The 25,246-nt window shown below is 38.2% G+C and overlaps 1 protein-coding gene across 1 annotated transcript in view; it reads left to right on the top strand.

The window, feature by feature from the left end:
* Positions 1-21,872, top strand: part of LOC136263448 (uncharacterized) — a 34,956-nt gene extending 13,084 nt beyond the window's left edge. Inside the window, exons 2-8 of the mRNA XM_066057974.1 lie at positions 17,951-18,110; positions 18,586-18,846; positions 18,909-19,076; positions 19,775-19,933; positions 19,999-20,463; positions 20,863-21,349; positions 21,401-21,872. Of these exons, the coding sequence (XP_065914046.1) occupies positions 17,951-18,110; positions 18,586-18,846; positions 18,909-19,076; positions 19,775-19,933; positions 19,999-20,463; positions 20,863-21,349; positions 21,401-21,726 (2,026 nt within the window). The 3' untranslated portion in view covers positions 21,727-21,872. The remainder of the gene's footprint in view (positions 1-17,950; positions 18,111-18,585; positions 18,847-18,908; positions 19,077-19,774; positions 19,934-19,998; positions 20,464-20,862; positions 21,350-21,400) is intronic.
* The last annotated feature ends 3,374 nt before the right edge of the window (positions 21,873-25,246 follow it).

Genomic DNA, 25,246 nt, shown 5'->3' with positions numbered 1-25,246 from the left:
TGTCTTTATATAGTTTATACCTGACTATAGGAAGAAACTTGAAAATATGAGGTGTTTTTAATGCTCTTTACACATGATAAATATGCCCTGCCACTAGACTAGAAACAAAGAAACAATTGTTGATTGAACAAGTTGACCATACCATTTGAACTATCACTAAGTAGTATCCACATTGCTAGATGGGTGCTATTGTCTCAAATAACTTCCTCTATTCTCTGATCAGAGTTTGGACCATACCAAATGTTACTTAACTTATTCCAAATGTAAACTGTCCAACCCACTACTGGTTGTTTGAGCTGTGTTATTTATTCTTGTATAATAGTTAAGTACACTAGACCGTCAGTTATCCAACCCTCATTTATCCGTACCCTCATTTATCCTAAATTGGTAACAACTGCTTTATTAGAATATTTTGAGTACAAATGTATGTCTATTAAAGAATTTCAATAGAGCTCTGGATATAAATGTATAGACTTCAGTTTTACAAACAATTGATTTATCTGAACACTTTTACCATTGTCTGAGACACATTGGGTTTCAGATAACCTAGGGTCCACTGCACCTTCATTATATTTGACTGGTTCATAGCCGTGGCTCTTACAATAGTTGCCCCCAGATAGTGGCCGATCTACAGCCTAAAATTATTGTCATAAGAGTTGCCCTCAGATAAGAGCCACATTTTGTATCTTAATATGCTGGTACAAGTGTTGATAAGACATGTTTGGAGTAGAAACCAGGCAAAGGAGTTGTTTTAAGCCAGGAAATAACATTTTTGAGAGAAGTTTAAATGAGTGATACTGTTGAAGGATGATTGAACAAGGCCAGTCACTTGTGAATCCATAAAGACACCATGAGCTGCTGCCACACAAGCCCATGGTAGCCGCCTTCACATAGTAGCCACAGGGTTTTCTTTGCTGAAAGTTGTAGTAGCCTCAGCTATAACTGGTCAAATGTAGTATTTGTTTTAACAACTAAATATTCCGTGATTGCTGAATTGCAGCATGTACAGTTTCTTTTACATTCAACAGAACAGTCACTCTAATACAGCAGGGAGACAGAAGTAGTTGCTACTTGCTAATAGTCAGCCTCATGTTGGGTGTAGTGTTAAAAAATTTCTGAAAAGTATGTTTCCTGCTTTTCTGTAAAATTTCCCTAATAGAGCAGTCACTCTTGTACAACAGTAAAATAAGTACTGTATACAGTAAACTGCTGAAATCACCCTGAGACTCAACCGCAATGGTCTAATTTTCTTAGGGATAGGGGTGGGGTGCATGGCCTACTAGGGACCACACTAAGGTATGCCTTCCGAATATTACCAAACTTTAGTATTTATGTAGCTAGGCCCTAAAGTCTATCAGTTCTTCTACTGAATTTTACTTGCATTGGAATTAGCAGTAATGAGAAGGTGCGTACACTGGAGAAGTGATTGTCAGCTCACTTATTGTACAGTACGATAGTACTGTTATCATACTGTGTAGTAGGGACCACAAAGGCGTGGGTGTGGCCCATCCAAAAACCATCCTCACTTTTCCCAAATGATGATGTGGCAGTATTGGTTAGGTAAAACTAAGCCCAAACAAGCCTTCAGATTGACCCAACATGTTTCCAACAAGTTGCTACGGAATTTGAAAAAAATATTTATCAGAATAACTACTCTTCTACTCTGTGTGTGTCTGCATGCATATGTGCATGTGGTGTAGTGAGTGGTGATGATTGTGTGGTGTCAGTAGTCTTTTTCTAATGGTACAGGGAACAGGGAATTCTTATTATAAGCTCCGCTTGTGATTAATTCAGAGTAAACCAATTACTAATAACTGATAGTCACTCTGATGTAAAACTTAGACCAACAAATAAACCTTAGTTTAAATCTCGGGGTAAACTACGCTATATATGTAGTGTCCCACCCGTTAGTTTACTGTTACATTTCTTACAGGGTAAAATGGTATATCAGTCTTCTTCCTGTGGTGAAATGATGTACAGTGCTAGCTCCCTTGATTATCTGAACACTTGGTTATCCGAACAGCAGAATTGAGTTCTCTTTTGTTTATGACATATGTTCTATTAGAGTATTTGAGCTCTGTATACAAATGTATGGGGTTTGATTATCTGAACATGTCTTGGTCCCGAGGGATTGGATAACACTGTATTACCCTGTGATTAATGATCATGTGGAATAACACAGTTACTTTGTTTATATGAAATGGTAGCGTGAAACAGCTCTTGAATAGCCGTACTTCTATCCATTCACTAGCTAGAATAAAATCCATTGGCAAAAATGATGTAGTGTTGTTTAAGTTGTGCTACTCATTCTTGTACAGTATTTGAGTAATTTCGTCAGTCAGTCAGACTTTTTATTCAGAATAATATGTCCCTGTGAGGTTCCCTATACTATACATGTAACTGCATGTATTTGTTGAATATCAAATGTGGGAATAAGCAGTTTCATGTATTCTTGTTTTGTAGCAAGATAAATAAATTGAATACCTGTCTCAATTTGCTATTAATGGATAAAGATAAACACTTGAAAAATTATTTTTGTATATTGTCAACTGTTACGTGCTTTTATGTTGTTATCATACCATATTTGTAGTGTGTAGCATCAGAATTCCACTTAAACTAATGTCGATTAATGTTAGGTCGTTAAGTGGGTGGTTTTCTTCATATTTTTTGGTCTTGAAAAAATCTGCCCTACTTGCAAGCTAAAAGTTGCTCTTATGGTGTTGCTAACTGACACTACATCTACATTCTTGTGGCATAATCAGGGCCATGGGGGCAAGGTAGAGAGGCCACCATCAATTGTGATACAAGCAGCTGATGCAATAGGACCTTGACTATCCAAACCTTGATTATTCATTCTTTATTAGTAGCTGCTCTATTAGAGTATTTCTTCATTAGGTGAACGTTCTATTAGAGTAAGTGTATGTTCCATTAGAGTAGTTGAACGGAACTCTGTGCATATTTAAACTGGCACACAGGTGTTTGGATAATGGAGGTCCTACTGTATTTATTATGCATCACAGTTAAACAAAGCAGCCACAGGTTGTTTAATACGCTAACAAATTTACTTGGTTATGTGTGACCCGGTCCTAGTAATAATAATAATAATATAATAATAATCTATGCTTTAGCTCACTTTGTAAAATTAAAACCCACTATTGATCCTGTGAAGTGTCACTATATTAAAGCAGAGGAGATCACAGAGTTTCATCAAAGAAATCATATGATTTCTGAGAATGTTTGGAATGCATTAATGAGAATAGGAGGTAGTATATACAAGTTTTTTTTTATTATTATTTACCTATACTGTATAATTTCAGAAATGAAGAAAAATGTACAGACGAATCACCAAAAAAAAATTTAATACAGTAAGTAGATTATAATTTAATTATAGATTTAAATACTTCAAGTGAATTAGAGTCTTTGGCTAGGTTAAGTAAATCATTCCAAAGTGAAATTGTTGGACAAAATGAGGACTGATATGAGGTCTTTGATGCTTGCAATGATAGGAGGGTAAAAGGATGGTAATTTCTTGTACTGGAATATGTTGCAAAGTTGGTATATAAATCAAATGGGATATCAATTTCATTGTGGATAATTTTGTACTTCATGGATAATCTTAATTTTGATCGTCTGCTTTCAAGTGATTCCCAGTCCAGCTGGTCCATAAGGTTAGTTACGCTAACAGTAGGGTCACATGTGTATGTATTGGTCACAAACCGGGCTGCTCTTCGTTGTATCTGCTCTAACTGGGATATTAAGGTAGACTGCCAGGGTACCCACACTGTTGCAGCATATTCGAGTTAGGAACGAATAAATACTGTGTATGCTAATTTCTTAGCATGGATTGAGGCACATGAGATATTACGTTTGAGAAATCCCAAGGTTTTGTTGGCTTTAGCTGTTATGTAGTTGACATGCATGTTCCATTTTAGGTCTGATTGGATGATGACACCTAAGTACTTGCAACTATTAACTTAGGACAAGGGAGAGTTATCCATGTAATAGGTTCTTGAGATAGTGTAAAGCTTACTTAGGGTTACACTCATGCTGTGACATTTATCTCTACATTAAGTTATATCCCTCCTAGGAGGGATGCGTTCCTGAGCACTGATATCAGTGCTATTATACCACTTATACACCTTGAAGTTAAGTGTGAAAGTGGCATATAGTATTTTAGATTTGTAACATTTATAGTACAAAAGGAAGAAGAGTAGCCAGCAAGCACAGGTGGTACAGTGGTATAGAGCGTGGGTACTCCAAACCTGGATGTATGAGTCCGAACTTTGGCTGCGTCAACCTTTTTTCTTTGTTTATTATTCCTTCTTGTGTCACAACTTTTTCCAAGTTTTTAAAATAACATTCAACAACTACCGGCTAAATTTCAACAGCGTTATATATTCGAAAGAGGGCGAACGTGAGGCACATAACTAGCAATATATAATGCCCTGTTTCGATTTTGTAGCTAGATAATTATCAGTCTCAGGTTTTCCTTCTAACTTGAATTGTTGTCCAGTGCATCACGGCATCCTATTTAGATAACATGTTAGTGACACTAGAGAGTACATTGACTAAACTTTGCACCACTTATACCAATCTGTAGACACATATTGGAAGGTACACGTGCTCTAGCGAGTTCTAACATGCTCTTTATAGCTACCCTTCAAATTTGAAAATAATGCAAGGCTTGTGCTAGTTATAACGACTTTTGTAAGTGGTACGAATAAATACGGACGAATTTTGAAGGCGCATATCTTAAAGGTGGTTGGACCAATTAAAGTTTACACAAAATCGTCTGTCGCGCGCGCTTTCCTTGGCCGGACGACATACTATCGTGCACGTGTGCATGATTAAAATCACTGCAACAGAAGACTATCTGGGATAGTTATAAAAACCGAAAGCGAAATGAAATCAACCTACAGTCTAGCTAGTGGTGGTCAATCACTATTATGCACAGTTACACTATAATTATTATGTTGTTTATGCATCAAGGAGAACCCCATGCAGGTGGCAGATTTCTCTACACGATTTACAAGACTCCAGGTGGCAGATTGTTTTGCACGATTTAATCTATTCATTTATTTATTATTTTTAAAATTATTATTACTGGGCAGGCAGTGTTTACTGATTATGCCCAGGGGAAAATTACAGAGGGGATTACAAGGGGGGAACATATGTACAATTAGCTACAAATGTTATCTAGAAATAATTTCTTATCAGTGATTTCAATTAATGAGGTCGATAATGAGTTCCAATCAATGATAGTTCTTGGAAAGTAGCTATTTTGATATGCTGTGGTGTTTGCGCTTGGGTGGATAAAGTGAAGTGGGCGGTGGTGGCAAGTGTGTCTAGTTGTCCTCAGAAAATGTGGTGGTGGTATATTTACTATACTAGCTTTGTGTACAATATCATGGAAGAAGGATAATCTAGCAATCTTACAGCATTCTCTTAGAGTGACCCAATTTAGAGATTCTATTATAGCAATCGTGCAGAGAAATCAGAAATCTGCCATCTGGAGTCTTTCTTGATGCATAAACAGGTATCAGTTGAAGTGCGTCAATTATATTATAGTGTAACTGAGCATAATAGAGTGATTGACCCCCACTAGTTAGACTGCAGCACCTTGTCGTTGCTCTTACGACATTAACCACAATCAAAATTCACATGGTCCCAAATAAATACACCCGAAAACTATTCCTGCAGTTTCCCCACACTTGTAGGTGAATCACCCAAGTAGAATATATTAGTTGTAACATGGGCACTTGTGATTTGCCTGAAATATACGCACTCACGCTGCTCCCTCGTGCTTGTGCGTATATTTCAGGCAAATCACTCGTGCCTATGTTACCTATGTTACAACTACTATCATACAGTACGATAGTAACTGTATAGTAGGGACCACAAAGGAGTAGGCGAGGCCCACGAAATAATATCACCCAAAAACCAGCCTCAATTTTCCCTGACGACAATGCCGGAGGCAGCATTGTTTAGTTTTTTTTTTTTTTTTTACTCCCATCCTCCCCGATCTCTAGCTAGAAGTTAAACCTAATTTAATTTATAAATAACAAAAAGCAGAAGAAAGAAAAAGCAGCTAAACCTACAGAGCCTACACAGGCCTACAAAAACACCGCATGGACCGCCAGCATACACACAGCAAAACCCCCGGACAGAGGCCTTAACAAGAAAGCCCTGCAGACTACAGACCAAACTGCAGGGCGTGGGAGCATGAAACAGAGTTCAACTCCCACAAAGGACTGCCAGGCAACAGGCTAAATAGATGTAAATATGTCCGGGCATTGTGGCGCCACAGACAAACAGAGAGTTGCTCTAGCAGATGGCGGTATGCTAGGCCACGAGAAATGCCACTCCTGGTGGTTGTCCTCAAAGCAATATCCTGCAAGACAGGACGACTAGCAGCAGACCACAAACCCAAGGACTCAACCACCAAGGGGACAAAAACACCTCCAGCAGCCTGTACAAGCTCGATCTGAAAGCTTGTTTGGGCTTAGTTTTGCATTGTTTAGGCAAAACTAAGCCCAAACAAGCTTTCAGATCGACCCGAAACGTTTTCAACAAGTTGGTACGGATTTTTTTAAATTTATTCGACGGAATTTTCTACTGGCTGAGTAACTGACTGATGCCTTCAGACAAGCGTAACTCGATAACGGCTAAGGCTACGGGCTTGATTTTTTTACTGTTCGACGTCGCTTTGGCCCAACAGGTGCCTTTTGGCATAACGCAGTACGTACAATGCAACTTACCAGTGTCCTCCTTTGTGTCCCATTCGTCTTTGTTGACAGGGAGAGATGTCGATTTTGAGCAAGCACGTGATGGCTTCCCTTCGTAACGGAAATTGTCCGTGTTTTTCATAGTGGCTATCTTGATTGCAGAGGTGCTTTTCATACAGTTCTTAATTCGTACTGCTGTGTAACGGGTTGAACATAGCAGACAACGAAGCGTAATGGATACTTCATTTTTCAGACCATAATTAATATTATTTTTATTTTTTTATTCCGGCCCAAACGGCACTCCCATCTTCCCCGATCTCTAGCTAGAAGTTAAACCTAATTTAATTTATAAAAGACAAAAAGCAGGAAAAAGCAGCTAAACCTACAGAGCCTACACAGACCTACAAAAACACCGCATGGACCGCCAGCATACACACAGCAAAAACCCCGGACAGGGGCGTTAAGAAGAAAGCCCTGCAGACTACATAATTGGGGCGCGGAACTATTCTTCTTTTTGTGTGCATGGATTATAGAGGTGTTTTACGAGCAGTTCTTGATTCGAAATGCTGTGTAACGGGTTGAACATAGCTGACAATGAAGCGTAATGGATACTTCACTTTTCACACGATAATTGATATGGGGCGCGCGGTGCTATTTTAAATACGGTATGTGTGGGTTTACCAGTCATAATAAAATTATTACAAAAAAGTTAACAAACAAGTACACGAGGAAATGCACAGTAGTGATTTGTTTATTTATTTATTTATTATTACTGAGCAGGCAGCACTCAGTGCTGATTAGCTCAGGAAAATTTAGCAATTACAAACATAGTTACAATGATTACATGCGCTTCTTATTGTTTTACGGTGATTTAATATCATGGACTACTCCAACTTGTTTCAGTACTTTTTATCGATGTGCTTAGTCTGGCGCCGCCCGCCCCTTCGCAAAAAGTAAGGGTCTGGTGAAATACAATTCGAAGTTGCTATTGTTCTGGCAGCCGGAAATATTTTGCCAGTGCTATTGTTCCGGCAGTCCGCTAGATTTCTCACTATCAAGCACACTAGTTGTATGCTATGTCACGAGTATTCGAATTTAGGGCACACGTCTAGTAGGTTGCCCGAGTATTCGACTTTAGGAAACGCGTTTAGTAGGTTGCCCCGAGCATTCAACTTTAGGGAACGCGTCTAGTAGGTTGCCCCAAGTATTCAACTTTAGGGGACGCGAAAAGTAGTTCTAGTATTAGGGTTAGGGTCGAGCATTTTGTGTTTTTTCGTTTTTTTCGTTTGAGGACCTTTTTTGTTTAAGTTTTATTTATATTCACGTGACTGCCGGAACAATAGCAACAGCCAATACAAATACCTAATCATTTCAAAAGGAATTCAATTAGACAGCGCACGTGATGCTTGTTTATTATTATTATTATTATTAATGGACAAAAATTGCTTGGCAGTACAAGACTGTCAAACTAGGCCGCAGGCCTTTGAGAGTGTCCATATCTTGTTGTTCTCCATAAATCATCAAGATTCTTCTTAAATAATGCCACGGTTGGAGCAGAAACAACATCTGCTGGAAGAGAATTCCACAAATTAACTACTCTGTTGGTGAAAAAATTATGCCTCACTAGCAGCTGAGATCGAAATTTAAAAAGTTTACGGTGGTGACCTCTGGTGGTATCCGTATTACTCAAAGTGAAAAATGAGGTAGGGTTGATGTCATAGTAACCATTCAATATCTTGGAGGTCTCAATTAGATTTCCCCTTTGATGTCTACAGTACAGTGAATATAAACCAAGTCTCTCTAGTCGAGTTTCGTATGGTAAATCAAATAAACTAGGTAATAACTTGGTGGCACGTCTCTGTACTTTCTCTAGGAGATCATTTCTCTAGGAGATCAATATCTTTCGCCAAGTAAGAGCTCCAGACCTGGATGCAATACTCCAAGTGAGGTCTGACATACATTTTGTACAAAAAAGTCTACAAGTCAACAGAAAGAAGTTTGAAGGACCTTCTTAGCAAACCAAGAACTTGCATAGCTTTTGTTGCAGCCTTACGACACTGTAGAGATGGTTTCAGGTCTTCAGTGCACCAAATACCAAGATCTTTTTTTTCTTGCATTTCTGTGATTTCAAAGGGTAAGTTGGTAGAACTGTCCAGCATAGAGTAGGTGAACGGAGCAAAGTTACCAATCCGCATCAGCTTACATTTAGCTATATTGAACCGAAGCAACCATGTGTGGGACCACTGCAACAATCAGTCAACATCACTTTGCAGCCTAAGGTGATCGTCAAAGCTCTGAATAACAGAATAGATTTTTGTGTCATCAGCAAACATTCTTACATTACTTTCGATATGTTACGTCAGATGATTGCACTTCAATTCGAACAAAAGCATTGTGTTGCCAAGGCGATTTCTGTGTGAACGCCATTGGCATGCACTAATTGGCTAGCGCCGAATCTGGGCGCTAGGAATGATTTAGTATCTGTATTTCACCAGACCCTTACTTTATGCGAAGGGGCGGGCGGCGCCAGACTACGATGTGCTATGGTCCCTACACTAGTTGAAAATTCCAATTTTTTTCGTGTACTTGTATATAGTCTAACCAAGAGTTAATAATAAGAGAGGAGAGTGTCTAACACTGTATAGGCCTGTAATAGATGATTGTGCAGAAGTTAAACGGCTTCCTTTCCGTGTAACGTATAGGGTTCTAGTATTTGTTCGTTTCCTTACCGCAATTAGTTTAGCCGCACCATGATGGGTGGTAGGCAAGGGCAGTCCATCAAGCCCGGGATAAAAAAAATATTAAAAAATATTTTAAAAACCATGATGAATCCTCGAGAATATTCGAAGACTGAATTAAAGACTGAGCTGATATGTACAGGGAACAGTGCTCCTTCAATTGAAGAATGCTCAAAGGTAGGGTAACATGGCGACGCAGTGAAAATTCGAAGCGATTCTCCACCTTTGGTTCAGTGTTTATTGGTTTCTCAGACGCTCTCCCCCAGAGTTATCTTTGAGGTTAACAGCCACACTTCTTTACGCAACAGAACGATGCTCTTCGTGGTGAACTTGAACATCGAGTTGAACGCACGCCCTTGTGTCTGGGATAGCCTTTGTGGTTAAATTCGAAAATATACTAGCCAGTCTGTACGTTACGCGGAAAAGAAGCCGTTTAACTTCTGCGCAATCATCTATTACAGGACTATACGGCGTTAGACACTCTCCTCTCTTATTATTAACTCTTGGTCTAACCCATACCCTAACCTAACCTAATGGCTAAAAAACGTGACGTTGCGCGTCTTCCTAATCCAAACGTTCCTTATCCTAGAAGCGCTGTTCCTAATCCTAGGAGCGGTTTCCCTAAACTTATACTAGGAGCGGGGCATACCTACTTTCCGGAACGGGACGAACAATTCCGGAAAATGCTACATTACTACTTTACGGACGGGAAGTAAAAAAATAACGTTCTATTGGACTATCCTTTGAACTGACAGATTGAGTGACCTTCATGCACCAATAGTTGGGCCACCACTACGCCACATCTACCGGGAATGTAGCCTCGGTAGCTCCTTCGCTAAAATATAACTCAGCGCGGGGCTCGTGGAATAACATGACTAACGAAGCACGTGTTGACACCTGCAGGTGCAAATTAAGCGCATGGCCACTGCTACAGCAAATCAAGCAACGAACTTAATGTGATATTATGGAGCCTACCGTTCCTGTTCCTTACTGTAGAAACCGTTGTACGCCCTATACTACCGACGAAGCGGCCAGGATTCTTCAAGGAATTAGTGGAAGTGCCTTGGGTTTGTTGCACACCACCAGTCAAACCAAAAGGCGGAGATGTGTCCATAATGATATATTGCTCAAAGTGAGACACATAAGTAAGTAGCTTGCTAGTCGTGTTGGTGGCTGATTAACCCAGCATCCCACTAGACAAGGTGAATGCATTATGCACATATCATTAATAGTTATTTCATTGTCCTTTAGCTAAGCAAGCAGTTATCAACTTATGTTGATTTAGCAATAGCTCATAACATAAGACCAGGTAAAGTTGATTGCTAGTTTCCTATTTTGCGTTTTTTTTTAACAGAAGCAGGTGGGAGATACATTTTCTAAACACATGCAGGCAGGCTGGAGGTATTGATTCATTATAGAATAAAAAATCAACACTGCTAGATTAGAGTGCAGATTGTTACACAACAAAACGAGTATATCTACATAGAACTTTATTTATGTACCATTTACAAATGACATGCAAGAACAATAGCTGAATTAGAAGTCAAATGTCCAATAGATTATCTTCAGGTGTAGGTGACCTCCCTTGTTTCTTTAATTTTTATTTCTAAAATCCCAAATTTTTGTTTGTTTGCATTTTAAATAACATTGCAGAGCCTATAATAGTGAGCCTACGCATAAAGAAAGAGCAGTGCCAGACTTCATATTTTTGCCTAAAGGCTTGCCTCTACTATCAAATACTGACTCAAAAGTGACTGGCCATTCATACTCTCCAGCTATCAACCTCCTTTTGCGACAGTGTTACAAATGACATGGACAATCTTCATTTATAAAAACAAAGAATCTATCTCCACGGGCACTACCACCAATCAACCAACCAACCAACCATCAAATTGTGCTGGCATGATTGGTGCAGGCCTACTGCTGCTCAATTTTACATAGTGGATATGATGAATACAATACTCCTCATATTGCTGTATGCCACAATGGACCATTATGTATGCAAGCCCTTGGCCTTTCAACCTTGTAAATTGGTAACCAAATACTGATACAGAGTGATATAGGAGCTAATTGTATTTTTAGCTATACGATAGCTTTTAAATCATCATCCCAGTCCCAATATTTTATCACCAGCAATCAAGATTGTGGAATCCTTTACCAACCAAGTCCTGTGTAATAGATGTGAGATGTCCAGAGTAGCTATAGAAAATTTGTGAGGGACACCTTAATTCTTTAGCTACATACTTATGTGCACTATCAGTCATACTGAGCTGGTGAAGCTCAGTAAAGCTATAAATGAATAACACCGGAACAGATTTACACAACACATACTTATGTGTCTCTCACATATGAATGGCGGTGTACCTGCTAAGGTTACTCCCAACTCCTTCAGTAGAAGAATTGTTGCTGCTGTACCATACGCGTATGTCGTGTACCTTGTGCCAGCAATAAGGCATAGGGATTTTATTTATTTATTATTTGCTTTACAGCATACATACAACAAGATACAGTATAAACATTAGTAGTCCTTAAAATCTAGTGTATGCTGAAGGTCCACTGATATCCAGTGCCAGTGGCCAGGAGTAAGTAGTTATTAAGATTAGTTATAGTTGCTTATATCATAATAAAACTCATTTAAAGCAAGGGTTACAGATGATCAAAGTTGGGAGGTTTGGGAGACTTATTACAACAGAAACAAACAAAACAAAAAGTGCATGCATTTTCAGGATCAAAATTTAGTTCAAAATGATTCCATAGAAAGTTTGTAAGTTTGTACTTGATAGTAGGTAGGCTAAGATTGTAATTTATTATTGGTAAAACATTCCATATATGAGGGAGTCTGTTGAAATAGAAGTTACTGCTGGAAACATCTTATGTGTTGCAGTTTATAGCTAGATCCTGATCGTGTGTTTCCCGAAATGAATTTAATATAGTCAGTGATATTAAATGCATTTGTAGGGATTTAAAGGTTTTTTTAACTTTATGATGTCCAAAACATACATTAATGGCAAAATTTTGAGCTCAAGTAATCGAGATTTATATATAGTAGCTGGTATAGTCATTCAATATGTACTTTGTTGTGCGACACTGAAGCTGTTTTAGTTGTCTGATATCTTTTAATAAATATGGTTTCCATAGTGTTGAACAAAACATTAATTGGGATCTGACTAGTGATATATAGATGTTTCTTGGTTTATATTAGTTGAAAAAGAACGTCGTAATAATCCTAACATCCGATAAGCCTTTGATATTATGTGTTGGTGGTGGGGTCTCCAGTCTAAATCTGATGAGGTAATGATACCCAGATCTCTATAGAGTAGTCACTTTGGATATAACATTGTTGCCTATACAGTGTAGGATGTTTGCAGGTGAGGTTTAAAGGACATGGATGGCAGGTTCCATAAAGTTATTCGATCAGGTTTAACTGATGACCTTTCATCTGTATTAAATCACAATCATTCGTTTCAGCTGTGTGCCATGTGCTCTCTTAGCTAGCACCTGCAGGTGTGAGCAGGTGCACAGCACATGCTTCTTTATTTCACGCGGCCTCGCGCTGAGTTATATTTTAGCGAAGGAGCTACCGACGCTACATTCCCGGTAGATGTGGCGTAGTGGTGGCCCAACTATTGGTACATGAAGGTCGCTCAATCTGTCAGTTCAAAGGATAGTCCAATAGAGCGTTATTTTTTACGTCCCATCCCGTAAAGTAGTCACTGAATGTAGCATTTTCCGGAATTGTTCCGTCCCTTTCCGGAAAGTAGGTATGCTCTAGGAGCGCTGTTCCTAATCCTAGGGGCGCTGTTCCTGATCCTAGGAGCAGAGGCGTAGCTAAGGGGGGGCATTTCCCCCCCCCCCCCATCACTAAATGATTTTTTAAAAACCTTAGTCACAAGTTTACCAGTATTAAACTGACACGCAAATGACTGTAAATTATGTACACTACTACGCGGTATCACCAGGGGTTGCTAGTGAATGCGCACACAATTTACATTCAACTCGCTCGTGAACCCATTAAACGAAAATATTAGAGACATACTTCTATATTTAGCCTAGATTACTCGCGTGATAGAACATTTTTGAATCTAAAAAGAGTGACCCGCTTCTCCGCAGCAGGAGTCACAACTCACAAGTGACAAAGGAGACCAGATGACGCTACGAACCTGCTGCCTACGAGGTGATAAAGTGTTAGCTAAATAAATGTACCAAGTTTATTTTATCGAATCGATCACACTGGACCTTTGTACGTACGGCAGTGCAGTCTGTTTTTACTTTGTCAGTCAGTCAGTCAGGTGGATCAGTCAAGCTTACAAGTTCTGCTAGCAAGACAGGTGGAATTTTGTGCAATACATGGCATTTGAATTTCGCCGAGTGAAGTGAGTGAATACGTCATCCTGTTAGCAGTGTGCTAGGACTGCAGCACAGGCTGTGACTAACATAAAGTAACTTGTATTTGCACTAAAGTATTAGCTCTACCGGACTGGATGAATTTGTTGGAGTACAGTTGTGGCACGTGCGATGATGCTCGACGAATATAGTTAACTCGATTGGAAGCAGTCAGTACTGAAATAGTTACGTAGCTAGTTATTTAAGCTGTAATAATACAACACCGTATGTTGGCTAGCCCCCCATTGGGTCATTAGCCTTTTTTTGCAATCATGAATAGAGTCCTTGTCTCAATTCAAGAACAGTTTAAGTAATCTTTATAATTAATTTGTACTTTTACACTCAACTTTGAGTTCTGTACAATAATCACTAATAATAAAATTATCTGTAGCTGTGATGGAGAGCCTAGCTCAACAGCATCAATAATTCGAGATACTCTAATAGAGCAGTCACACTATTCTTAGAGGAGAAGTGTAGCAAATAAGGAAATATAGTCTAGTTGGTAGAGGACAACTATTGCCAGCAGGTAGTGACCTTTTTTGGTCTTCCACTTACAATTAGGCCATGGCTCCAGCAAGCCAGACCACAAGCCCCCCCCCCCCCCCCAAATAAAGGTGTCTCTACTGCCCTTGCACTGTTCCTAAGGCCTACAACCATGTTTCTTAACTATAGGATCGAATCCTTGCCATACCCTCAATACTTAGTCCTCTTTGTGGTTGCATGCTTCCCAAGGACTCACATACTTGGGTAATCTTTTTTTCCTGTTACTTGTTCATATTTCATCATTACTGATGGTCCCTCTCTCTAAGAGATATACTATTGCAGCCATTACTTGTATGGCTTCCACTTTTTCATTACATCTTAGAAAGGCCTGGTTGTTTTGAAGATCAAGACACATGATAGTGTGTCATGCAACCAAGTACAGCCAGTATGGATGCATAACAGACAAGTGTGTATTTTATAGGAACCATGTATTGAATGCCCCGGCCATTTTAACTTAATTATCTGTAGTGTAGGTCGATAGTACTTATGAAAAGCGTATCCTTAGACTCCTTCCTTTGAGCTATACACATCAAACCAGGTAGTTAATCACTGCATACAATTCTGAGAGTATTTAGTGACTTGCACTGATAGCCTAATGTACATTAAATTAATGATGTACAAGAAAGTGAAGTAAACAAAACAAAGTATGGGTAAGAAAATAATCTATAGCTATAGCTGCATTGCAGCAGGAGCAGAATATTATTGACATGAGTCTGAAGCACAGCAGAATACTAGCGTCAATAAATAGATAGCTATTCTATAACTGCTGTGATATAAAAGGCCTCTATCCAAGAACAGTAACAGACTAGCAAATACTTTGGTGTATATGGCTTGCATAAATATTTGTGACCGAAAATCACCCATATGGTCATACACGAAATAATTAGAATTTTACTGTTGAGGGTGATGCTGTTAAGTGTAGGATCCAGTTTCAAAAATATGAGAATTGATTAAAATCGTTAATAAGTGGATTTATACCATAGAGCTTATACAGGTATTTAGCTAATTATTAAATATTTTAGGTGTCAAATGTGTCCATATGCAGGTGATTTTCTAAAAGTTGGTCATATTTTATACTGACACTGCATTTTGGTTAGGCCACTCCAAATGAGAGTGTAGTTTCCCGTCCTCCGCCCGCATCACATCTGGGCACCTGCATTAAATGGTCATTATTGTCATTATTTTTCCAAAACCACTTCCTGTGCTGCTTTCTGGAAACTTCTCATGAAGCGTTGTTAAAAAGCACAATGAAACCTAAAATGAACAGTTCTAATGGTTGCTAGCTTGTAAAAAAAGCCATTTTCATGACCTTGAATCCTCTCAAGATTGAGATACTCTTGTAGAGCAGTCGAATCTTTAATAATGAATAATGATAATAAGCCTCTCGCCCCCACCAAAAAACGAAAACCTCAGGACGGGAAACTACAGTCTTATTTGGAGTGGCCTTAGCAACATTACTTTGTGAGCATTTGGAATGTGTTGTTGTGTATCATATTTGCATTTGCTGTTTAAAATAAGCACTTAATTCCTGTTGTCAAAGGTGGTAACTAAACACCTTACTGGACTGTGTGGTAATTGTTATACAGTTTCAGTAATTTCTATGAAGTGTGGCTTCACTGAGATAATTAATAAGGATCATTATACAATTAAAAGTGCCAAGAGATCACAGAATTATTTATTTATTTTTTATTTATTTATTAATGCTTTATGGTACACACATACAAGCATGACCTTAGGTACACACACAGATACAAGAATTGACAATACACATGGTGTACTAAAGGTCTGTAGGCTTGTGCCTACAGCCAAAGTAGTAATTATAAAATAATAATAAAAGATCACATGATAAATTGTCTAAAACTGTGTGGTTAATCGAGAAATGATCAGTAACACACCGACTACAGGGACAGTGGTAGTGCAGTGTATGGGGATTGAGGGGGTCAAAGTTATGAATGAAATGATTCCAGAAGTGGGACCTTGCTCTGTTCCTGATAGTGTCAATAGACAGATTAATGTCAATTAATGGAAGCGCATTCCATAAGCGACAGATCCTTACAAAGTAAAAGTGTCGTTGCTTGTTAGTGGTGGAGGGATTGTGATGTAATTTGAAGCCTCCTGATCTGGCACTGGTAGAGAAGGAAATGAAATGGTGAATATTGAAACTACTGGTTGGATTTTTGATAGATTTGATGAAAAACATGATGTCTGAACCGGTAGAAACTCTGAGAGACTGTTGTTGACTCAGACATATTGTACACGATTAGAAAGATATGTTACAAACCAGTTAAATAATGTTCCAGTAATGCCAAAAGATCTTATTTTGTGTAGTAACTTGGTATGATTAATAGAGTCGAAGGCTTTCTTAAAGTCTAGATAAATGACATCTGATACCTTGTTTGTTCTTTTCGCTTCCAATAGTTCATTGATGAATAATAACAACTGCTGTAGGGTAGATCTACCAGGTAGAAAGCCAAACTTATCACTTAATGTAACTCCGAGATCTTTATGTGATTGTTTAGTAATGATTATGTTACCACTAATAGTATATGATGTAGGAAACTTCCGGTTAAAAGATAAATTGTACTTCATGGTCAGGTGTCAACTCTCTTTTTTTCACTGTAATGTAATGAGCTACCGTAATTCGCTTTATTTTCGTGCAAAATTTTTTTCTTGATAAAAATTTTCGTGTAAAAATATTTTTGTATGATTTACTTGTATGAAATTTTTCGTGCAAGAAATTTTCGTACAAATTTTGCATACGACAATTATTTTACAACGAAAAAAAGCAAATTACGGTAATGCATATTAGCTTCATGTTTCCTTACAGGTAGTATATGTGACTGGATTTTGGAAAAACGATCCAAATCGCACATTAGAAGTTTCGAGATAAACGATTTTGAAGAATTGAAGCCAGCATAACTCTCCAAGGATAGCAAGCACGCCGGGCGGCGTATGAAATTTACACAAAAGATGCATCAACTGATCTGTTACTTTTCAGGCCACGTTCAGTACTTGTAGTGGCTTGTAGAGTTTCCCGCCAAATAAGATGGAAAATCTGAGCAGTTGGACGAGCGAAGTAGGGGGTGGAGGGTGGAGGGTGGAGGGTGGCGGGGAGGGCAAGAGATAGACCTCAAAATGGAGGCAGACCACGATTGGAATCCAGACACGAGATTACAGGGCTGTGCTGGCTCCTCAGTGGCTGATATGTAGCAAAATCAACAGGGAACACGTCTGGCCAACATTATAAGGCTGTCCACCAGTAAACCACTGATTCTTGCCAAGCCAGGTCCTTCACAAGGCCTGAAACCGCCATTTGAGCACTCCACACCACCCAGAAAAGACATCTGTTAAAACCAGCCTCGTGTAGTTTGAGTAGTACTGAGGGTCAAAACTAGTAGTACGATAGTGTAGCTATCCACTGGTGGTGTTAGTTTGATTTTGCCTGATGTGCGATTTGGATCGGTTTTGTCAGTAAAATCTGGTCACATATGTTTTTGTACAAAGTGCTGTAGTTGTATGTTAACTAGCTGCAACAGTATGCTCTCCTTCTCAACTATACAGTGTTCCAACATGGACTAACACAGTTCAAGTATTGTACTTTGGTTGGCAAATTGTGTCTGTGTTGGTAAACCTTCTTGAAGGCACAGCACCAGCTGACCGCCTCAAAGACTTGATGGGAAAATTTGAGAGTATAGGAAAAGCAATAAAACCACCTTATGATGTAAGTTACTAGTTAGGTGGTCATGCTTATTGGATGTGTATGTATACAGTATAAATGGGGTTTTTCCCAGGTTTCTACAAGCTTCTTGGGTTGATGCTTTAATTGTTATGCACAGTTAAATACTCTCCCTACACTCTTTGTATATTATAGTTACTTACCATTTAGGATTTACACATGTGCAAGGATTACACCCTCACAAACACCTTCCTTTTCACCTCCCACAGTCCCAATGCATGAAAAAATGAAGATACTCTAATAGAGCAACCAAGGTACTGCTCTAATAAAGCAATCAAAGCTATACCCTATAATATAGTTGCAACTTTTACCCCACAGTTAATTCAGCATTAGATTTACACTGGCTTCATGAGTATGCATGAATCACTATTCTGTGTGCTGCTCACTACAACTGTAGTTCAAGGAGAACAAGGAGTCCAGAGCAACTAATAAGATGTATTTATGCACTTCTTTTATGTAGGTTGTGAAAAAAGTCTTTGAAGAAGCCTTAAATGTTATAAGCTCTGTACTGAAGCCTGCATTTGATGCAATGGAAGATTTTTATACATCTGTGTTTCAACCGATTGCTGACCACATAAACTCTGTCACAGGTGTCTTCAATGAAATTGGAAATGTTGTTGGACGAGTTGAAAATGCCATTGCACCAATAAAGTGGGCACTAGATGCTGCATCATGTGTGTTCAAGGAAGTGGTTCAACCAGTTATTGATAGCATCATGAAAGTAAGCATGAAAAATTGCCATACACATTTGTATCACATTACTTATGTGAGTGCACCAAACAGGGACTTGGTTTACAAAGCTTGGTTAATGGTTTTATGTCCAAGATAACTGGTCCTCTCCACTTTGCTGAGTTATTGACGAAGATAGAACAGGCTTTTGATCTTGATAAGATGATGAGTGCAAGTACATCAATGTCTGATTGTGCTACTGGGGCAGCTGATGTAGAGCAGGTACATATAAAATAGCTAAGTAAATTCCGTTAAGTGTATTAAATTGATACTAAAAATCAAACTGTATCTAAGCCCTTTGCAATTTAACTTTGAAAACTTCCACCTTATACAGACCACCTACTTAGATGTATGGTTTAGTTTTCTGTGTCATATGCCAGACCTTTTATCAAAAGTGCATTTTGGTACAAGCAATTGCAAGGAGTAGCAATGCTAAACCACTGCAAAGCAGACATGTTTTCTTGACTTGCAGTGACAATGCATGAGGGCCAACTATAGTTGTGTGTTTACAGAATGATGAAGAAGTATTTTAATCTATATTGCTTTGTTTATACTTATTATGAAATTAAAGTGGATCAGTTAAAGAGAAAAATTTTAAAGGCTTACTTTATCAGCATGCTATACGTATATTAGATTTTCTTGCGATTATGTAGCTAGGAGAATGGTAAACAAATGCAATATATTTGGCTGTCTAATATAATAACTAGGAATGGATGGAGTAACAATTCACAAACACTTACTTATCATCAATTTGGAACTCGTGTGACCCGCTGTATATAGTTACTCTACGTATTCTCTTTTCTTAAACTGTATATGGATTATGCAATAACATGCTTTTTCATTACCAGATGGCTACATTTGTATGAATGCAGTACAAGTAGACATAGCTACAGTATGTGTGTACTCCATTTGCTCCATAGTTTGCTGCAGCAGTAAAAGATTACTCGTCAGATCCAACACAAGTCCTCATGGCTGCTGTCCTTAGTGCAGTGTCTGGTACCGCTGTTAACCCACTTTCTTTCCCACCTCCTCCTCTCCCAATGCCACCACTTAATGTGAACCATCCCTCTGAAGAAAATGTAAGTATATTATAATATTCACTGGCAATAAAAACTAGTGTAAGCATTCCCTTGCCTTTCACTAGATGGTGTTTTTGCAACTGAAAGCCGGTAAAAAAAGCAAGGCAAAAGCAAAACAGACAGTAGTCCTTACTACTCCACAAATCACTTTTGCTGCTGTTGCTGCTCCAAACCCACCATCCTCTCCTACTGATTGGTCAGATGTTGATCAGCTTATTAAAGATATCGATGCTATCAGTGTGGGATTACAACCAGTGCTTACTCTTGGAGGGCAGTTGCAGCAGTTCCTCGCTAAAGTAAAGGAGCAGATGGGAATCCCAGCAGAATTACATGCTAAGCTATCACAGTTGATTAATGGAGCAAAGTTTCTGCATGACCTCCTTCAATTCTTGCAGACATTTCCAGACCTTAGTATATTTCTTCCTGCACTGACGAGTAGTCTAGCAGATGAGCTAAAAGCTGCTGGTGAGCTTGACACAGCAATGAATCAACTAGTGCAGTCTGCTACTGCTCTGTCTAATTCAGTTCAGGTATGCATGGTCCTGTATATATTAATTTAAAAAGTGCATTTTCAAAACTGAGTTAAATTTCACAAATCTTGGATAGTGAGTATGTTTTAACAATTCAATCTATTCTTAAGCCATGTGAGTATACTTGCTAGAAACAGGAATATAAATGTTAGTAAGCTAATTTAATAGTTCAAAGATAAGACACACTATGTATGCCATGTTCTATTATTTTCATCCACAACTCAAGAGTATTAATTTGTATGCTCCTATACATCAAACAATATATTCATTGCCATGAAAGGTGTATCACATAATTATATGACTTCTTGGAAGATTTACACACAGAGATGCTGTGACACACGCATGTGTGCACACACACACAAACATGTACTTTCTACAAATAATTTATTTGTTTTGCAGCCTATTGCAGCTGCTAACAGCCCTACTTTAACTGCTACTATTAACAAACTGAGTAGCTCACTTGATAATTGGAAGACACAAGCAGAGAGGTACCGCAGTTTACTGCAGCATTCTTACAGTTTGGACAAGGCTGGAAAGTTTAAACCTCGCATAGATGCTGTTGCCACTACTTATCATCAGCGTATTGCCCAACTCCAAAGCACTATCTCTGATATCAAGGAGTATGTATCCACTACTGGAAAAGATGGATTCACCATTGCTCATTGGCTCAATGGAGTTTGTAGTCAGTTTGACAACTTAGATCCAAATGTTGATAAACTGGAGATGGCAATAGGAAAAGTTGGGGAAATTGCTGACTACACTGCAAAGATAGATGGCATTTTCCAGCCATTGCAGTGGATGCTTCAACACTACAATTGCACTGGAGATGTTAAAGGCATTAAAGCCCAGTCACTTGGTCGGTTTCAGGATATTACTAAAATTGCAAGTAAGTTGAACAACCACACCAAACCTTTTTATTTGTTTAATGTATACATAGGTAGTACAGTTGTTAGAAAGTTCTTTGAGAATTTGTCCAATGAAGTAATCAACCATTACTTTCCAGTTCAGTCAGTCATAGTGATTGTAGGAGACACTAAACAGATACTCACTGATGCTTCAGCTGCCATAGCACAAATACAAAATGGTTATCTTGTAATGCTTCAGTCCATAGAGAAGATACAGATTGGGAATTATCAGTTTACGTACTACAACCCAATGACAAAGAAGACAAAAGCAATCAACAACTATTTTTTCAGTGATGCTGAAGTCGTTGAGGCTACTCAATTGGGAAAAGATATGCAGCCACCTTCCAAACATTCCTGATAAACCATTTTAGACATTTGAACTACTGCTGTGTAGTCATGTAGAGTATAGTTGGATTTTAGGTTCCATAAGCTTGACTTACTTATGCCGCTTTTTTCTTAGCTTTAGTTATGTGTGCTGATGACAATAATATTGTGGCATACAGGCATGTATAACAATGTCGGTGTAGCACACAAATGCGCAGTTCAGCAAGAGTATTGATTTTAGAAGGGCTGAATAGAGTAAAGCATCTCCAGGCATTTTAGTTTCCATTATAATGCTTCAAATTTTCCCAAAAATAATTGATATAACTATAAAACATCAACTTTGTAGTGTGAAGTAGCATTATTTAGGCTACATAAATAAATTATTTAGTCCACCCACATTAAATTGCTGTATTGAAGTGGCCTAAAGTATTTATTTTGCTAATTCATTGTGTGGAAAAATAAAGCAGTACAATTAGTGTAATAGCAACATATATGCCAATTGCAAGTTGAGAGGTCATATAATACCAGGCTGTGGTGTTCAGAATAGCAACAGATGATAGATTATATTTGCACTTGAGTGGGACTACTGCAATTTAACAGGTAATCATTTAGCTACATGATTTTGTCATTTTTGGTTATTTTTTCTATACAGAACCACATGAAAAAATTACTCAGACATTTTTTTTAAAAGTAAGTAAATTTATGCTTTAGTGCCTTAGCTTACTTTAAGTGGCTATGTAGCTAGAAATTGTTACCACTAAAACTGCAATTACTTCTTAGAAAAGCACTGTGTACACAGGCTGAAAAAACATTTCACAAGTACTGACTGTAGCCCACACTCTTATCCACAATTATAGTTCAGGCACCCATTTATAAAACTAATGGAGTGAATGTAGTTTCAGTAAGCATGCCCAAGTGGTATATATCACTTATACCACTCACCTAATATAATTATATGCCTGCACCCTCAGGCCATTAGTCCTCAGGCTTGGACATATAAATCAGGAAAATTCCTCATAGTCATAATGTAACTATTACATATACCTACCTGCATCAGGTAGTAATATCATGGAAGTTGCAAGCAGTATAAATTTAATGGAGTTTTACAGTTGGTAGCAGCACAAGATAGTAAATGTAAATAATAAAAAGGTAAATGTCCATTGGGGGACTCTTGATAGGACTGGCAATGGAGTAGATAATGATTGGTAACACAAACATGCTGGATGCTATCAGATAAGTAGCTCTGAAACCACTTTCACAATTTTCCTTGAATACCACAGCTGTAAAGCTTGCTAAGTAGCTAACTTGGATGCTGTCAAAAGCTTTCTTTATATCTAAGTAAATGACATCAACTTGCTTGTCAGAGATAATTATTCAAATGTTGATTTAATGTGATAATACAATAGCTGATCATTATGTTAGAGCGATTGACTGCTCTATTAGATAATGTCCTTGTCATTTTAGACAAGAGAATGACTTGGATTGTGTATATGCAGGCCATGCAAGGGTAGTAGATAGCTGCTACCGTCAGAGAAGCATAGTACAATTAAATGCACAAAAATCTAGGTGCGGTCATTGTGGGTGTCTATATATACTATTGAATGGTGCAATGTAGCTGATGTCCTCAGTGTTCATAAGAATAGCTTTACATTCAATATACATGACTATTTGATGTGCATGAGCTTCACAAGTGGCCAAATTTAAGATTGTGTAACAGAGGTGACTTTCAGCAGAGCTTTGTATTTTACAACCAGACCTAGCATACATTTGGAGAGTGTAAGAGTTGCTCTTTTTGATATGAGCAACTCACAATCAAGGAAATCCCCATCATAATCACTAGCAATGAAGATATTGTCCCTCACTAACTGATATCATCTGATCACTTGGTTGCCTCCTCAGTTCAGTGTTACATATGTAAGTCGCACGCAGACCACATGCACACCATATGCTTTTAAATACTCCCTGAAACAAGATTAGACGACTACTTGCTAAAATGAGACACACTTTAATCCCTAGCATCTTGAAATGAGACCATCAAATTAGCCAAAAGTAGGGATTAAAGTGTGTTTCATTTTAGCAAGTAGTCGTCTAATCTTGTTTCCTTACTTTTTACTGCTGATCATTTAAAGCCATTTGGCGTCACCCACTATTTGTCTCACACTGACTTTGAACAACTATCAGACATAGTTCTTTATTAAGAATAATGGTTGCTAGGGAATGGACCTATATAGCTATTTTTCCCCAAAATTGGAACCAATTCATTTAAGTTTCCCAAGTGGTACACTTCTAATATGTGCCATCAGATTAAATGTCTTTGTATTTTATAAAAAAAACAACTCACACCAAACTCTCAACTCTCATCCTGGCAACACTCATTGCACCTTGGTGTCATCTTATCCATGAACTGATTTGAACAATATAATACAATCAATTATTTCATCCTAAACTTACAGAATTCTTTGATTACTTGTACATATATACATTCAGCCGATGCGACTATGGTTTTAAAAGCCGCATGTGTGTTTTTCATAAGTTGAGCCATCTTGGAATCAATGGCCCTCTTCTCAAATGGATCAAGAGTTTTTTGTTTGGTAGAACACAACACTGAAATGATAGTAATGGAGAAAAAAAGTTTTGAATCTTCAGGAGTACCTCAAGGAATAGTTCTTGCTCTGCATTTTCTGATTTCTTTAATTTGGCATCGCAAAAGTAAGAATTTTCTTTGTGCAGTTAAAGAAATAGCTATCATGTCTGATCTCAAACATTGGTGGTTATACTCTATTAGTTTCTCATCCCCACCCGTGTCGTTGTTTTCCTTGCCACATTATAGCCATTAATGATTTTATACCATGAGTGGCTAAATGCAACCATTACTGAATTAAGTAACTTTTAAGTTCAACTACCTAGAGTAGAGAATGCATGCAAAAAAGCCACATTTTGAGTTAGAGGGTATATCCTGCAAGGCAGTTTGTTAAAAATACCTCTGTGTTTCCTTCCAATATGATGCTCTGCACAACCAATACTCTACCCCCATACAATTTAACCTAAATTCCACTTGTGTACCAGGCAGCACTCTCTCCATATAGTCCCTAGTCCCTCTACAGGCCACTATAAACTCTTACCGATATTCTTTCTTTGTGAACACATCTTTCATTAATGCCATTCCATATTGTAGTTAGCTATACTGACCAAGCTTGCTTGGGTTGCTGCATTTTGTAAGGCTCGATCCAGTCGAGGCTCCGCTACAATTTCACTTTGTTTCCATTGACTTTTTAATCAACCTGGTTTGTTTTTTGTCTACAATATTGTTTTTGTATTAACTATATAGCTATAGAAGCATCCTTGTACAGGCTATCCCTTTTGATGCCACCCTGTCTTTTTGACAAAAAAAATCTTCAACTATGTAGCTGATAATAAATAATATAAATCCTTCCGCCCACATTAATTGCTGATCTGACCTATACCATAGACTTAAGCCACATCAAAATAGCGTGGGCAATTAGTAGACTTAAGCCACATCAACATAGCGTGGGCAATAGTAGACTTAAGCCACA

Source organism: Dysidea avara, chromosome 8 (assembly GCF_963678975.1).
Source record: "Dysidea avara chromosome 8, odDysAvar1.4, whole genome shotgun sequence".
In the NCBI taxonomy this organism is placed as follows: domain Eukaryota; kingdom Metazoa; phylum Porifera; class Demospongiae; order Dictyoceratida; family Dysideidae; genus Dysidea; species Dysidea avara.
Note: the sequence above shows the minus strand (reverse complement) of the source record. Positions and strands in the feature narration are given on the sequence as shown.